Raw genomic sequence first — 16,769 nt, forward strand, 5'->3', positions numbered from 1 at the left:
CTTTACTGCAGAGCAATTACTATACGCAATGAAATATAAATGTCACTGCCACTTGATGCTGGATGTGATGAATAAGCTGCCAGTGATCAAAATATTGAATATGAAATCATTGAAAATGATAGTTTTGAGAATAGGTTGAGATCGTGAATGTGAGGCAGATGTTGAATATGCTGTGGAAGTGCGCTCTGACGATGACAGCGATGGTAAAATCATCTGCTCAAATCTTTTAAGTTTCAAAAGGTAACGAAATATGCTTTATTTTATTCTTCTGTAATTGTTCTTAAAATATCAAGAGAGTTTTTTGCTATTGCAGCAGTTTGCTATTCCATCCGTGCTGGATATATAGGTCCGGGTCGCTAAAGACCCGAATATGTAATAATGATTGGCGAAACATTCATGCATTTAAGGGTTAAGGGACAGATTCTGCGAGTGAAACACGTTCAATATGGGGTTGCACTCTGGGAAAGGAGGATGTCATCATTCGTGAGGGAGGAAGAGGGGAGAGAAAGAAGACTCCTTTACTCTGACTTACATCACTCAGTCCAGCCTCAAGAATCTGCAGACCACTCTCCTTCTCCAGCTGTCCTTTCTGCTCAACTGTTAAAGAGAAAAAAGTGTGAATGAGTGAGAGCACATCAGAAGCTATAGCATGTCATCAGTGCTGAGATGGATGTGTGTGTGACAGGTGTGTTTGAGCTCATTTGAATGGGCATTAGGGAGTCTGTTGTTTAAAAATGATTTTCCATATTTGAAAAGATGTGCCAGAAATGTATTTGTTTTTGATAAATAAAATCTGAATACTGAAATATATATGAAATGACAAATATCCGCAAGCAACAATCAAGAGGGTGTGAGGACAATGGAAAATGATGAGAAGGTGAGTAAAATGCTCTTCAAAAATTATTAGCACTAAGAAAGGATTTTAGTATGTTTGGGGACTTAGAAGTATATTGCTCCAGAAAAATACACCAAGCAAAATATGTTTCAGCCTGAAACCTGCAAGTACAAACATTTATCCTACTGTGTGAATCTGGGGGCAGTGGTAAAAAAAGAGCACTGTGTGCACAATAACTGAATTTACTTAGAGCGCTGTGGATGTCGTCATATTTTCAGCTGATGGATCAGAATTCTGCAGATTTTTTTCAGTATGTGACTATCCAAAGCTTTCAGAGCTTTTGTATTGAATAAAAGGTCCAAAAATATGGCACATTGTGTGGGCTTTGTATGTCAAAAGCAGAAAAAAGGATTTATTTGATGGTAAGAATTTGTATGAGACTAAGCAGTTGTGTCAGAGATATCTTTTCTTTGATAACTTCTCAGAACACTAAAATCAGTAGTTTCTTTCAGTAATGTTGTGACATGTTTAATCCTTCAACACATACACGAGCCATTTCAAGTGCTGCATCTGCTGGCATGACAGAAACAGTAAAGAAGCATGATGTGTTACATATCAACCATTTCTAAATTTGGCCTGCAGTAATGTTAGTTCTGATGACCAGCTTAGAGATGAAAGCTGAATTTTTGCTCCTACAATATATGCACAAAAACATTATTTTTGAATCATGCCATGAAAACGTATTTACTTTATTACAGATAGCCACTGGGATAAATCTGTGATAAATAAATTTTAGAATGTAACTTTTACAAAGGATGCCTTTGATGTCATGAAGCTATTTTTATTTAGTGGCACCAAAAGCAACAATTTCAATGTTGAAATTCTACATTTTAAAATTATTACTCTGAAACATTGCCAAGTTAATAACTGAGAAAATAAAATACTGTAGATACATACATAAAGATTTCCGTTGCTCTGTCTGGTTGACAAAAAAACACTGCACAATTAACAGTTTTCAGCAAAAAATAGGCCATCAGACACGTTCATACTAAATGTGCGAACAATTACCTGCCATGTTCTATAAACCATGAAGAAACATAGCACAACACAAGCGTCAGAGTGTGTACACTCTAATATGTGGATTGACGCATATCCTAGGATGATAGAATCAAACAAAATGCATTAGTTAAAAAAAGCTCAACATATAAGATGAAACGCTTTCTCCTACTTTGATTCTCAGGCAAGTTGCTCTTTTCAAGCACAGCTTTGATAGTGCATTTAGAAAGAGAGAGTGAATTAAAAGGCTTTCTACAGATTACACAGAAGGGAAAATAATTATACAGTGTGAAATTATAATTGACTTTGTTTACTTTGCCGGAGCAGGAACGACAGAGTGAGGGAGCGGGGTTAAGAGGCAGTAGAGAGAGAAAGATATATAAGAAAAACAGACCGTCAAACATGCAGGAAGATAAGGCAAGAAAAGTGTGAAAATAATGGCAATGCAAGGAAGCCGAGGCGAAGAATCTGGACAGAAAAGAGAAAGGGGAAAAAGAAACATTCTGAAGAAATACAGAACGGAATGAGTTGAGCGAGAAAAGAGAGAGAAAGAGTTCTTTAAGTGCCCCCAGATGACGTCTATGCTAATGACACCAGCTGAGTTGGTCTCCGGAGCTGGTCTTGTCTGCTGGAGACTCTTTAATTAGGATTTTAATCTATCAAAGCCCATTCCTCTCGCCGTACACTCTTAATGCTACATTCCATATGATTAAGTACGATGCCTCAGAACAATCAACAAGCAACTCATCTCTCCTTACATCACTGTCAGTCTGTCTTCCACTCATGAAAGAACTCTTTCTCCCACTCTCCCGCTTGTGACAGCGTTAAAGCTCGGTCTCTATAAACAGGTGTATGTGTGTGTGTATGAGACAGAACGAGAAAGAGGGAGTGTGTGAACTAAAGTGTCTATCAGCTGCTGCGGTTGAGAGAAAATGAAAGACACTTTATTTTAGTGTCTGGATCTCAAATACAGCTGAGCTATTCTGCACCACAACATCACTTCTTGAGACAGAGATCATCCAAGCTCACTAAACATCTATTACTGCCATATATACTATTTTGTTGTACAGGCACGGAAATAGAGGCGGCAAATATACTCTCGGCTGTTTGTACGTGGCCATTTTCAGCTGAAAACATTTTGCTTTTGTAACAAAACAAAATTTAGATGTGACACTAATTAATTAAAAATACATTCAAAAGGTAACTCATACAATGGCTGGCAAACTAGGTAGTTTGGTCAATTTTGTATTATTTTTTTTAAATAATAATAATAACTTCACCTCTAAACTGTGTATAAATAAATGTCCAAACAAGAGTCATGTAATGCAACCAATATCCAGAAAAAAAAACAGGAATTGATCACATGAAGACCCATGCAGACACTACTGACTGTGTCAAGGTCAAAGTCTAACAATATCACATATTTTGACCTTTGTTGGGCAAAGCAAGGCAAGTACAGGTCTTTAAATGTCATGTGATGTGAGTCTTTAAAAACAAAAACAATGTCATTTTTGAAATTAAAATGAATAAATTCCTGATAAAAAAAATTTACCTTTAAAAATGTATCGTAAAATTCTTTTCATTTCTCCTTGAATATGTTATTACTTTTTACTTGATAATTACTCCACTTGACATTTTTAAAGTCATTAAATTTTAACTTTAACATGAAACCAACATAACCACAAAGAGTACATTTCTAAGCACATGTTTTTTTAATGGCCTAAGCAGAATTGTATTGTTGTGCCCCCTCCCTCAAATATTACGGAAGTAAAAAAAAATAAAAATAAAAATAAAAAACACCTATAAATGATCAAAATAGAACTTTAATAAAATATAAAAGTAAATAAATGAATTGCAATTAAATTGTATTATTTATAAATTACAATTGTAGCTAGACAGTTACCTATGGCTGTGATTTTATTAATACAGTTGTCTGATTGATTTTATGGTCTCAAGCATTCAGAAATCACACAAAAGAAAATGAAGCAGTTTTACTATGATAAAACTAGAATATTAAGGCAGATGAGGTGGTGGTGAAATTATTACTGACACTAAGACATGTTATTAATGTTAATGTCAACAGCCAAAAAAGTTTCACAGGATTATGAATGTAAGTTTCCTGAAAGTGATGCACGGGCTTCATCTCTGACTTTTAAAATTTTTCTTTTCTCTGCGCCGGACTGCTGATGTCTTTTCTCGGGTATAGCCTAGTTGTCCATCAATTATGATCATTTGTATTCAGCCGCAAACATGAGGTGAGGGCAGGCATGGGCGCGGGCGCAGATGCAGGAATGGCGCGTCACGTATGCTTATACTGCGTTCACCATAAAATGCATTTTTTATCATTTTATATATGTAATATATATCTGTTCATGTTTAGATTTTTATTTATGTATATGTTAATATTAATATAGAATGAAAGTTTTTTTTTTTTTGAGCAACTGGCATGGTGCCCCCCTGGGAGTCGGTGCCCTATGCGAACTGCGTACTCTGCGTATAGGGAGCGGCGGTACTGATGGCCAATCTTGTGTCACTGACCCATTCTTGTTAATGAAGTACCTGGATAATGGTAAATAACTGAATGTAATTGTCACAAAGCAAGGCCAGACACAACAGGTAAGTGCAAATCAGGATGGTTTATTGACTGGGTCAGGGGATGACTGGAATTCCTGGATGGTGACTGAAGTGACTGTGATGAATCCCTGACAGTAATCTTACTAAATCATACATATTACAGTGTCACACCTAGGACTGTAGACTGCATTCACATGTGGTAAACAAGCAGAAATACTGTGCCACTAATATCCATACTCTGTAGAGTACCGAAGAAATGCTAAATGAGAGCAAATGCAACCACGTTAACAAACATGCCTTCTCACATCGCATATTCACACATGAGGGACTAAATCTCACTCTCCCCTGTGCTGAGCTTTGACCCACTCTTGCGAATGAAACTGCACCCAGGTTAACCTTGTGTCACAGCCAATCCCCAGAACTCCTCAGAGTCTCCATTTATTAGAGCTCAGAGACTGTGGAGGCCTCCTCCATCCACTTTGCACTCAGGCCTGTCTGCAGCCACTTTAAATGTAAATGAAAGGCTGGGGACAGAGTCAGGGAGCCTGAGCGTTTCTCAGGGGAACGGGACTGTGTGAGCTCAAGATGCCCTGCTTTTGAAAAAATGCCTCATGAAGGTTTGTGTTTTGTTGCGTTTAGGAGTGTATGCTGGATTTGGATGAGGTTCAAAGGTAATGAAAGATAAACAGAGAAAAGATCTGTCCACAGATGATGACAGAAGATAGCAGTCAAACAATCGTGAGAGGTGGTGGTCTTGCAGAGCTGCCATGGACAGCAAATAATGAGGCCTTTGAAAATGAAACAGATTTTCTTCAGATTTCATATATGACATTTGTCATATTGACAAATAAAAATATAGTACATACCATAAGCCCCTTTCAGTGCGCTATGCGAATTACAATCTGTTTCGCACACACACAAATTCTGGAAGCTGTATATTTCTGATTTTATTCAGTCAAAAATTGCTTTGACTTTCCAAATTATTAAAGACAGCCCATGAAAACATGCGTCAGGCTTGATTTTCAAGTTGTTTTTCAACTGGCTTTAATTGGCTATTGTATCAGTCACTACAGTTTTATTCCAGATATGCATTTCTTAATGTTCCAGCTGTTCCAACACCTCCGTCGTACTAATAGATCACATTTTTGAAAGTCCTCTCAAAGACATAAATAGCCAATTTAAATGCATTTAAAATCAATCTGAAATGTTTAGTTTGAAAAGAACAAAACAAAAAATTGTGTCAAAACACCAAAAATAACCCTAATCTATGGTGAAAGGTTTAGCATCCTCAACCTCTCTTGCATATCAAGCCGAGACCAGTGTGAATGTTTACATAATGTTTACAAATTTAAGCAGTTAAGCTGAAACAGGTCTATCAGTGATACCATTTGTGTGATGGTAGGTAGGTTCCAAAACTTGTTTGTAAATGTACCTAAACAACAATTTATATCTAAAGATTCATTGGACAGGGAACAAGGACAACCTGTTCGACTGGCTCTGAATCAAGCTTGATTTGCCTGTGGGCTTTGAACCAGGGGATTTTATTTAAACCACACTACTCATCAGAAACAAGTGCTACTTCTCTCTCTTAAGCTCTCTATGCTTGTCCTGCAAAAGTCAAGATGTCTGAAGGACTTTTGGAAATTGCCCATTTTAAATAGGGATGCACCGAAATGAAAATTCTTGGCCGAAGCTGAACAAAATGAAACACTGGGCCGAAGGCTGAACATGGGTTTTCACAGTTTTTCCCCATTTTGCCAATTTTTTCACCATTGCATAAATTAAATAGCCAAAATGTGCTTTTTACTGTTTTGTCTTGCTTTTCAAAGAATAAAAAATATTTACAAAACAACAATTTAAATTTTTTTACATTCTAGCAGATATTATACCAATAAAACACAACTTAACTTAAAATTAATAATTGGCCATTTTTAAACCCCCTTCTTGAATCAGGCATGTATTTTTGCCTTACAAATAAATGCAGCCTTGCTGAGCAGAAGAGACTTCTTTTAAAACATTAGAAAATATTATAGATCCTAGTCTGAACACTATGTGTAAATGTTACAATAAATATTTTAATAGAGCTGTTGTAATTATTATTTTCATTATTATTTTATTTTTTTTATTTATTTTACAGAACAACAGTAAAATTACAATAATAACATTTATTAACGTTGACAGAGTTCTTGCTTTTTCTCAACTTTTATTTTGGCAGAAACTCGCAGGAAGACTGACAAATGATTCTCATTACGAATTTGGGAAGACGTTTGTTGCATGTATCGTATTGTCACATGCCTTGTAAAAATTCATAAAAATGTTACTGAGTAGCTGACGAGTAACACAGTTTCAGCACAGATTTCCCCAGACTTTGAACCCTACCGCCACGAGCTCGTGCAGTGCTGTTTGAACACATGCAATTCCTGCGTGTATTAGAAAACACAACGTTCTGCAGTTTATTTAATTGTTTAAGGGCATTTCGCAATTTTAATCATCATACAGTAAACCAGCAACAACCACCCTTCCTCTTCTCATCGAAGACATGCAATGCAGTACTAAACAGTCTCTCGCTGTCGGTGCTTGTAATGATTTTTGATTTATTCTGCATGACGATATTCTACATCTCTAATCCTACCCAATACCTAAATGAGTTTGAGGCAAAAGTCGTAGTTAATGGTTTGTTAATGGCGAGAATTGCACTTTATTTCATACTTAAAATAAAGTGTGACCAGAATGTTATTAAAAAACATTATAACAACAATAATATATATTTAATATACATTGAACAGTAGTGTATGTTTTTGTGACTTGCAAAACAATGGCTTGGTCCTACCTCTGGCATTTCGCGATTTTAATCACCATACAGTAACCAGTAGGGCTGTGAATCTTTGGGTAGACAGCGATTCGATTCGATTCATGATTCATAGGTTTTCGATTCGATTCAAGAACGATTTTTGCAAATTCAGAACGATTCAATTTTGTCACACCAGGGGTGTAGCCATCATTTCAGAAGTTACAGAACAGTCAAATACAATAATTTTGTCTTTTATTATGATTTCTATTATGATTTTTTTTTTTACAAGTAATTATTTTCTTATCTCTTACTTTGAATTTGCTATAAGAAAACAAATACACTGCTGGACAATAATCAATCATTTGTAATCTATATTTTTTCCTAATGGCAATTTTATGATTGTTTTATATATTTCAAACAATTATTTCAATTTTCTGCACAGAATAAGGTAGAAAATATACTTTATAGTTTCTGTCCTGTAATAAATGATATGTCAATTAGCACTGCATCATTAATACATTTTATTTATTTATTTTTAACAGTTTCCTTCATACATTCGGTTCAACGACATTGTTAAAACACATTTATCATTCAATGGAACTTAAATGTCTAATGTATGCTTTAGACACTTACATTTTTGCTCTGTCCATGCAATAAATGCGCAGCCTTCGACTGCTCAGGTAATGTCGTCGGTATGACCGAGAGCCATTGAAAAACTACTTCACTTTAGAATTACTGGCCACGAGTAGCCTACTACGGAGAAATCACACATCAGCTGCGTTAGTGAGACGAACGGAGCGCGAGCGCAATCCCGTGACAGTCACAGGCGGTAAATAGTGGAGTGCGTGAAAGAGAGATGCGAGACACGAACACTGTTCAAGGTCTCCATTAATTCGTGCTTTTAGTAATTTAATGTGCATATATTTTGAAAGCATTGAATCGCAATAGAAATCGTGATTCATTCGATTCTTAGCGTTTTAAATCTATTATTGTCCGAAATCGACAATTCACGATTCAAAATCCATGTTTCAAGATCGATGCATATGCATCGTCAGGGTTTGTAATCGATGCATAGAGAAAACGAGTGAATCGTTACACCCCTAGTAACCAGCAACAACCACCCCTCCTCTTCTCATCGAAGACATGCGATGCAGTACTAAACAGTCTCTCGCTGTCGGTGCTTGTAATGATTTTTGTGTCTTTCTCGGACAGCTTTAAATGTTTGCTGCATTAGCGCGTGCCTCTATTTGATCGCGTTACGTCATTGTTCGGTACAATTTATTCGGTCTTTTCGCTTATCCTGAATAATTTCGGTTGCCAAACATTCGGTGCATCCCTAATTTTAAACAGAAAGTCGAGCAGTAAAATGTAAACAAGTCAACAGAGCCATTTGACCTGATAAAGACTGTAAATATATTTACAGTGTGTGTCTGATAAATTAACTTTGGTCACTCTGGTGACATTGTTCAATTTAACTAAACAACTTCTAGTATGAAAGCATTTATAGTTGTATATGTTTTAGATACTGATAGCAAATTCAAACAGCACTATACTACAATGTCAAAATTTTATTTTTTAAAGAATACATTTTGCAACATGAATTCTATTTGTTATCATCATCCTATACTGAGCTGGGGTGTGTGTGTATCCATTTCATTCTACTGAGGAGAGGAAGAGTGATTGAGAGATTGCGTATGAAATGAGGGCCATCCCATCATACCTTTCCACTGATCTGTTTCCAAAAACATAATGCCATTTCAGGATGACGGAAAAAAAGCATTTTCCAGAAAGCACTCATGGATCTTTTAATATCACATCTTCATCTCACCACCCACGTTCCTCTGCTCACCTATTCACCCAATCAATCCATCCCTCTCCATGGCTGCCAATGAAAATGGCTGCAAGCAAAGAGATGATGACAAGTGCCTGCCCGACGTGGCTATAACCGTTATCGAGCAATCACTCCAGAATTAGAGCAGACATCATGACAGATGCCGAAGCCACCACATATGAAGCCTGTCTATACGTATCTATCACAGAGAATGAGAGAAAAACAAAAAGAGAGAGACAGAGAGTGAGGTGGGATATATGAGGGATGCTTGTTTTTCAGGCAGACAGGCAGAAAATGTTTAGCAAAAGTCATTCAATTAGCAGACAGAATTTTGGCAACTAGGAGTCAATAAGCAAAAAATGCAGATGCTAAAAGTGAACAGCACAGGATCCAAATCACAGACCACAATCCAAAACAGATTGTGTGAATTAAAATTATGCAACAAGCCACGAGAGGCTATGCGTTACTTTAATTTGTCACCTTTGTTCTCTTAATCATGGTAAAATCACATGGCCTTACAGCAAAATGTAGCCTGATCTTGCTGTTTATAGGTGGAAATGAACAAAAACATACAATATGTACTAATTGACATCATATAAAATGTTACAGTATACACAGTATTACAGAAGTAAAAATCTTTACAAATCAAGGGCTCGACATTAAGCCTTGACATGTGCTTGTCCTTCGGACAAGTAAAATCAGTCATTCATTTGTCCGAGTAAAAAATGTACTTGTCTGGGGCAAAAAAAGCTTCTTTTTTTTTTGTTTGGTTTAAATGTATCCATTCTGAAGCTATAGTCTCATCAGTGCTCTATCAGGTCTTACTTTAATCAGCATATTTGTGATACTTGCCTTAAATTGATTTCTAGGACACTTTTTAACTTTATAATGGGCAATATTTTCCTAACCTTACTAAATGTACGTGTCATCACTGACGTCAAATTCTTAAATTTTATCAATACATTCAGTTAGAATAATTAGACTCTGTATGGTTGTTATCATTCAAATGAAATCAGTATCAACAAACTCCATCTTTCCACAAAGGAAACACTGAAGCTGCATTGAAAGTGCCATTTAGATGTATTTACTCAGACTGTTTAAAGGGGTCATATGATGCGATTTCAATTTTTCCTTTCTCTTTGGAGTGTTACAAGCTCTTGGTGCATAAAGAATATCTGTAAAGTTGCAAAGACTAAAGTCTCAAATCCAAAGAGATATTCTTTATAAAAGTTAAGAGTCTGCCACACCTACCTAAAATGGCTTGTTCTAACACGCCCCCACATATCTACATCACTATGTGGGAAGATTTGCATAACGCTGCCCAAATGTTCACGCAAAGAAAGAAGGCGTAACTTTTATTCTCGCTGTAGTATTGTTGCTGCCGTCATGTTGTGAATGCGCTGTGTGATTCGTTGTGAAAGCGAAACTACTTTGTTTGGCCTTCCAAAAGAGGACGATATCTGCTTCGTCATGCCTGGAGCTGATCCGTGCTGGTTGCTGAGGAAATACTACAACTTTGCGCTGTGGATCGCCGGATCGGCTTTCACCGTGGACGAAAAATGTTGGAAAAATGCAATGATACTTTTAAATATGAAACCAAACCACCAGTAGGTGGCGGCAAGTCACTGTCTTAATGAGTGAGTCACTGATTCAACCAATTCATTCAAAAAGCAAATTCATTCAATAAATAAAGCAAGTGACTGTCTTTATGAATGGCTCACTGAATCATTGACTCACCTGATTCGTTCAAAAATGCTGAATCATTCAGTAATGAACCACCGCTGTGTGTTGCTCGGAGATGCCCGACTGTTCTGCTGTGGCTTTGCTTAGAACTATTTTCGTTTGCAAAAACTGGTCAATAATGTGTCTAAAATGTAAGTCAGTTAATATAAACTACTTGATGAACTTGATGAACTACTGCTGTATAAAATCAATATCACATTCAGGGCCGTTGCTGGTCAAATGGGTGCCCTAAGCAGAATTGTATTGTTGTGCCACCTCCCCAAAATATTATGGAAGTAAAAAAAAAAAAAACATCTATAAGGGGTCAAAACAGAACTTTAATAAAATATAAAAGTAAATAACTAAATTGTAATTAAATTGTATTATTTCATATTTTAATTAAATGTTTGGTCATTATTAAACAAGGATTTGATCATCCTGTAAGTGTTACAACAGCAATTATCAGGCACTTAGGTCTGTTTTTATTACCACAAAAATATATTCTGAATACTTTGTAAATTATTATTTGAAGCGATTTGAAGTATCAAAACCATGGTTAATTTGTGGTTACCATTGCTACAAAAACCATGTTTTTAAAAAAAAAATGATGATTGAAATTAAAATTATGGTTAATTTTCGTAAGGGAACATGGAAACTCTGAGAGAATATTAAGGCAGATGCGGCGGGGATATTATTACCGACATTAAAACACATTATTAACGTCAACATCCAAAAAAGTTTCACAGGATTATGAACGTACCTAAAAGTGATGCACAGGCTTCATCTTGGGCTTTTTTTCTGATGTCTTTTCCCGGGCATTGTTGTCCATCAGTTAGGATCATTTGCAGTCAGCCGCAAAATTTTATTTTTTATTTTTAATTGCTTAATGTACATCAGCCGCAAACATGAGGCAGGCGCGCGTGCGGATGCGGGAATGGCGCATCACGTGTGCTTCGCCTGTCTACTGCGTTCACCGTAAAACGCATTTTTTTATAATTATGTATATATGTTCATGTTTATATTTTTATTTACGTATATGTATATGTTAATATTAATATAGAACAAAAGTTTTTTTTTTTTTTGAGCAACTGGGATGGTGCCCCCCTGGGAGTTGGTGCCCTACGCAAACTGCGTACTCTGCGTATAGGGAGCGGTGGTACACATTTGAAATCGTGCTGGTGCATGGTTGTGTGATGTTGCTTACCTATCATATGTTATAGAATATTTATCTTTTTTTTCTACCGCAGTATGTTTGTTACTTTGTGTGTGCTGATGCGTCTATTCGTTTTGATTTCTCCGTTTTGATTTCTCCACAGACAGGCTGCACGAGCCTCAACTGACACAACCGTGATACTGCCATTACATTATCCGTTATCAGTCACCGTTTACACTTAAAGTAATACAATCAGAATAATTTTCACCAAAATTTCGGTGCTGCCCTAGTTATTGTTTGTTACCGATGTTTTAATCAGGTTACTTGTCCAGTCGGGCAAGTAAAATTCTCTTTCACTTGCCCCTTCACAAAGTCCACTTGTCCCAGACAAGCGTTAATGTCGAGCCCTGAACTATATTATATTTGTATTATAAATATATTCATATAGCTACATTTGATTATTTTACATATGATAATATTCTAAATAATCCATTGCCAGAAACAATCTAGTTGAGACTCCAACACAGTAGGTTGCAATGCTGCACCTAAACACTGGATGCCACCCACCATAAAATGGAAAAGTATGACAATGCAGTGTGTAACTACAACTTAACGCACAAAATCACGTCGTCTGAGATGACAGGCAAAAGCGTGATGCTCTACTTGTGCCCAAACAAAATTGACAAAGTTTTTGGGATTCCGTACAACAGATGAAGTGTTTGACACCCCAGTCTGCAAAATCTTTTTGAACATTTTTGTATAATTATGGTTACAAACACTCTCCATTTTGACTGTGATTCATTGGCCAAAAGAGAGAGAGAGAAAACAAAAAAATTGACAGCATTTTTATTTTTAATTTCTATAGATATCGCAATCATATTATTGTGAATTATTTTGGTCGCAGTGATCATCCAGTGAAAAAACGGGACAACATAACAGCCCTAACATGCAATATGCATTTACTAACAGGCAAATTAATTTTTTAATTTAAAAAAGTTTTATGGTTTTTGAGAAAGACAGAAACTTGCAACATTTATCACAGATGTATGATTTTTAGTGTTGTACAGTTGCTCCAAACATGATTCATCCAAGTGGTATTTAGATAGACTATCTATTTCATAAATGGAAGAAAACCCACAGAAATTACAGACAGATGTTCAGGAGTTGTATCCTCACCCTCTAAGCCCAAATAGATGTGTTTACAGGCATATCTTCTAAATTCAACCCTTTCGTTCAACATGAAATGACGGTCTTGCTTCATTTGTATCATGGTCACAGGGCTTCTTGTGTCTCAGGAGGAAATACAAGCACAAATTCAAACCGCTTTCTCCCCCCACCCATTTTAAAAAGCGAGCAATCATCTTCTCCTCCTGCAGTAATGCATCTCGTCCTTGTATATTTCAATGGTGATATGACATTGTGCTGGCCTGCCTTTGATAAGCCCACAAGATGGAATCAAAGCAAGAAACCTTCTGCTCTGAGTCCACCGATGAATATTAGACAGAAAATGAGATGTGATAGTGGAAGTAAGCAAAAGAGTGAAACCTTGAAAGAGAAAAAGAGAAGGGGAGAGACAGAAAGAGAGAGAGAGAAGGAGAGACAAATATAGGTGCTAAATGAAGATGGAAGGGCAGAAAGAGGGACAGAGATGAAAGGGGAGAGAAACAATAGGATGAAGCGACTGTGACAGATGAGAGGTGCAGCAACAAAGAGCTGGTGTTTGAGCAAGCAGCTGATCAGTTAGCAACAAGCCACACAGACTGTGTCTTACATCTCACTGCCACGTCTCAGCCTGCAGATCTGGAGAAAACATTTAAATATAGCCTCAGAGCCCAGAGAAATGTCAGAAAAATAAGACTCAGTAGTTTGATATGGTTACCGCAGCAGTGATCTGGCCATATGCAGTCAGAGCTAGACGCAGGTAAGCGAATGCATATGTAATGGCTGGAACTGTGGGATGCTGCCATACTTTAGAATCAAAGCTGTTCAAAAGTTCAAGGCCACATCAATAGTGTTCAGCGCTGAAGATAAAAACCCAGCCAACAGTGAGCAGATCCGGATCAGAATTTGGCAACAGACAAAGTAAGCAAACTGCCTGGTGCAAACCAGTCAACCAAATACACAATCACTAAAGAAACTGTGAAGGATATTGAATACAAATGCTGATCGGTGATAATGGTTATTTCCAATGTGTCCATTCACATTTTGATTACTTATTTTCCCCTGAAATTGTTGGTAAGTGTTAGCACCCATGTTTGTGTGTTTTTTATTTAAAGAACTGAATCATACTTGATTTAGGGTAAGAAGTGGTAAGATGCTCCCTGAGGTACCTTAAATTTTTCTCTTGATCAAAGATAGACCAAACCTCATTTCAACACATTCAGTGGCACTCTTTTTAATTGTTATTTCAGTAACAGGGACCAATTTACACACTGGCTGTTTATTAGTACTTATAAAGCACATATTCTGCAATCTGCATGACCATATTCTACACCCCTATAATCCTACCCAATACCTTAACAACTACATTACTAACTATTAATAAGCAGCAATTTAGGAGTTCACTGAGGCAAAAGTCGTAGTTAAGTCGTAGTGGACCTTAAAATAAAGTGTGACCCTCATTTTATTTGAACATCAACATTTGTAAGATTTAGTAAGTCAAAACACTACAGAGTTTAACTGATTAAATTGTGTCTCTCTGAAAATTCTGTGACATTACATTATTTTAAGATTTTTGCATCTACTTTTTAAATGAGGGATTTGTGTAGCAAAAATGTGACTATTTTGAAGAGAAAAATACAATTAGACTTTTGGGGTAAGATTCAATTTTATTTTTATTTGATTCATATTGTTTTAATATATGGCCAATTAAATATGTAAAAATTCATGTGTATGTATATAAATCATATAATAATTTACCTTTCAGAGTAGTTGTTAAAGAGTAGTTTAATATTTTAAATTAATGACACTTTAACAAAGGGTAGCATCAGGGTAAAATGGCCTCTTTGAATAAATGCCTAGTTCTTTCATGAAACTATAGATGGTGCAGGCTGATGGGTTCTTAATGTAACTGATGATATTCACAGTGTTAAACGACTTGGCGCAAACTGATTGCTTCATGTTGTATACACAGCCAATGAGCTTGCTGCTTTACATTTAAATGGCGGGTTAGCATCCACTCGAGCATTTTTCATCGCGCTTTCAGAGTTCCTCTGAAACCCACCACTTCCCCAGCTCCACCTGAATAGATCTGCTAAAGATTATTTTATATGCTATTTCTGCAGCAGCAGTATGTCTTAAATACTCACAGCACCGAATCACCTTATGCATTGCCAGCAGCAGCAATAATCTACAACTACAGCAATAACCAACAGCAGCAGCAATTCAGCAGCAGCAGCAGCAGCAGTGTAGCAAATCTATTCCACCAAGACTAAATATATTAACACTGTCATATCCATTAACATGCTAAAATCTTCAGAGAGTTGTCATGATAGAATTTTACATTCTGCGCTATGATGTAAACGAGCAAACGTTTCTATTTAATCCCCTTAATGCCTCATCTTTCTGCACATGCTAAACCTATGTCTGTTACAATTTGCACATTGTTCTTGAGTGGGGCATTTTCCCGTCTTACCCCTGTTGAACTAAACTGACCTAACATTGTCATGACTCATTTTATTAGACCTGAAGGGTAGAGTGACTATCAGTACATATACATTTGTAACAGAGTCTGGCTTCAATAGACAATATTTTAATAAACATGTACAAAAATACTGCAAATAAAGATAAAGAAAATTTTCAGAAAGAAGATGCAACTGTTGAAAATTCAAGAGACTCCGCTGAACATAAACTGTTCATTACAAGAAAGAAAGAAAGAAAGAAAGAAAGAGAAAGAAAGAAAGCCTCAGTGAAACATTAGGCTGTTTACAGCTGGATCAGTGCAGAATGGGTGTGTTGTACATACATATGAACTGTCGACTCTTATTTCCAGCGTACACTAATGGTTGTCAGGATCTGTTTATTAACAACCAAATGCCCGTGCAGAAAATCTTTGAAATCTATTTCACGCATCGTCCAACCGGATTATTTATTAGCTTTTCCACTTTCTTATCATCAGTCGTGATCAATACCTGATTGGTCTAGCAGGGAGGTGAGGTAAGGATGCATTACCTGATTGGCCTAAAAATTGCCTAGCAACCTCTGAAATAGAACGAAATCATTCTCGCTCACTCTTAATGACTCTAGAGCTGACGGCTGTATTCAGATCCTCGTATTTGTGTGTTCATTGTCATGTGATTTTGTCTCAGATAAAGGCTGTTGTTGGATATGGTGCATTTCACACATCTCCAGTTGTTACCAACCGAATTCAGCAGTCTATCACGCAAATACACACAAATACGAGCATGCACCCACCCACCTACCAGCAGACACACTGATACACACAATGATCCCACTTCACATCAGACTTTTTATGTTCAAACTCTAGATGACATTTAAACAGAGAAACTGTAAAAACACAGATAAGACTGACACATTGGAAAGAGCTTGAACATTTTCACTCACTCTTTCTGTTATACGCATGCACGCACGCACGCACACACACACACACACACACACACACACACACACACACACACACACACATTGATTAATAGGTTGTGACTTCTGTAATACTGTGTATATAGGCATGTCAAATGAGAGGAGATGGTGATGCTATCTTTCACACTGATTTAAGCAGCTGGCACCCCGGAGAGATTTTTCCCCTCCTTTTTTTTTCCAGAATGAATGAAATACTACTCCATCCAGC

The 16,769-nt window shown here is 36.7% G+C and overlaps 1 protein-coding gene across 1 annotated transcript in view; it reads right to left on the bottom strand.

Annotated features, from left to right (window-relative positions):
• Positions 1–16,769, bottom strand: part of LOC107684914 (receptor-type tyrosine-protein phosphatase N2-like) — a 140,907-nt gene that overhangs the window by 1,315 nt on the left and 122,823 nt on the right. Inside the window, exon 12 of the mRNA XM_016481298.1 lies at positions 523–597. Within this exon, the coding sequence (XP_016336784.1) occupies positions 523–597 (75 nt within the window). The remainder of the gene's footprint in view (positions 1–522; positions 598–16,769) is intronic.

The sequence above is a fragment of the Sinocyclocheilus anshuiensis genome, unplaced genomic scaffold (assembly GCF_001515605.1).
Source record: "Sinocyclocheilus anshuiensis isolate Anshui unplaced genomic scaffold, SAMN03320099.WGS_v1.1 scaffold613, whole genome shotgun sequence".
NCBI classification, from domain to species: domain Eukaryota; kingdom Metazoa; phylum Chordata; class Actinopteri; order Cypriniformes; family Cyprinidae; genus Sinocyclocheilus; species Sinocyclocheilus anshuiensis.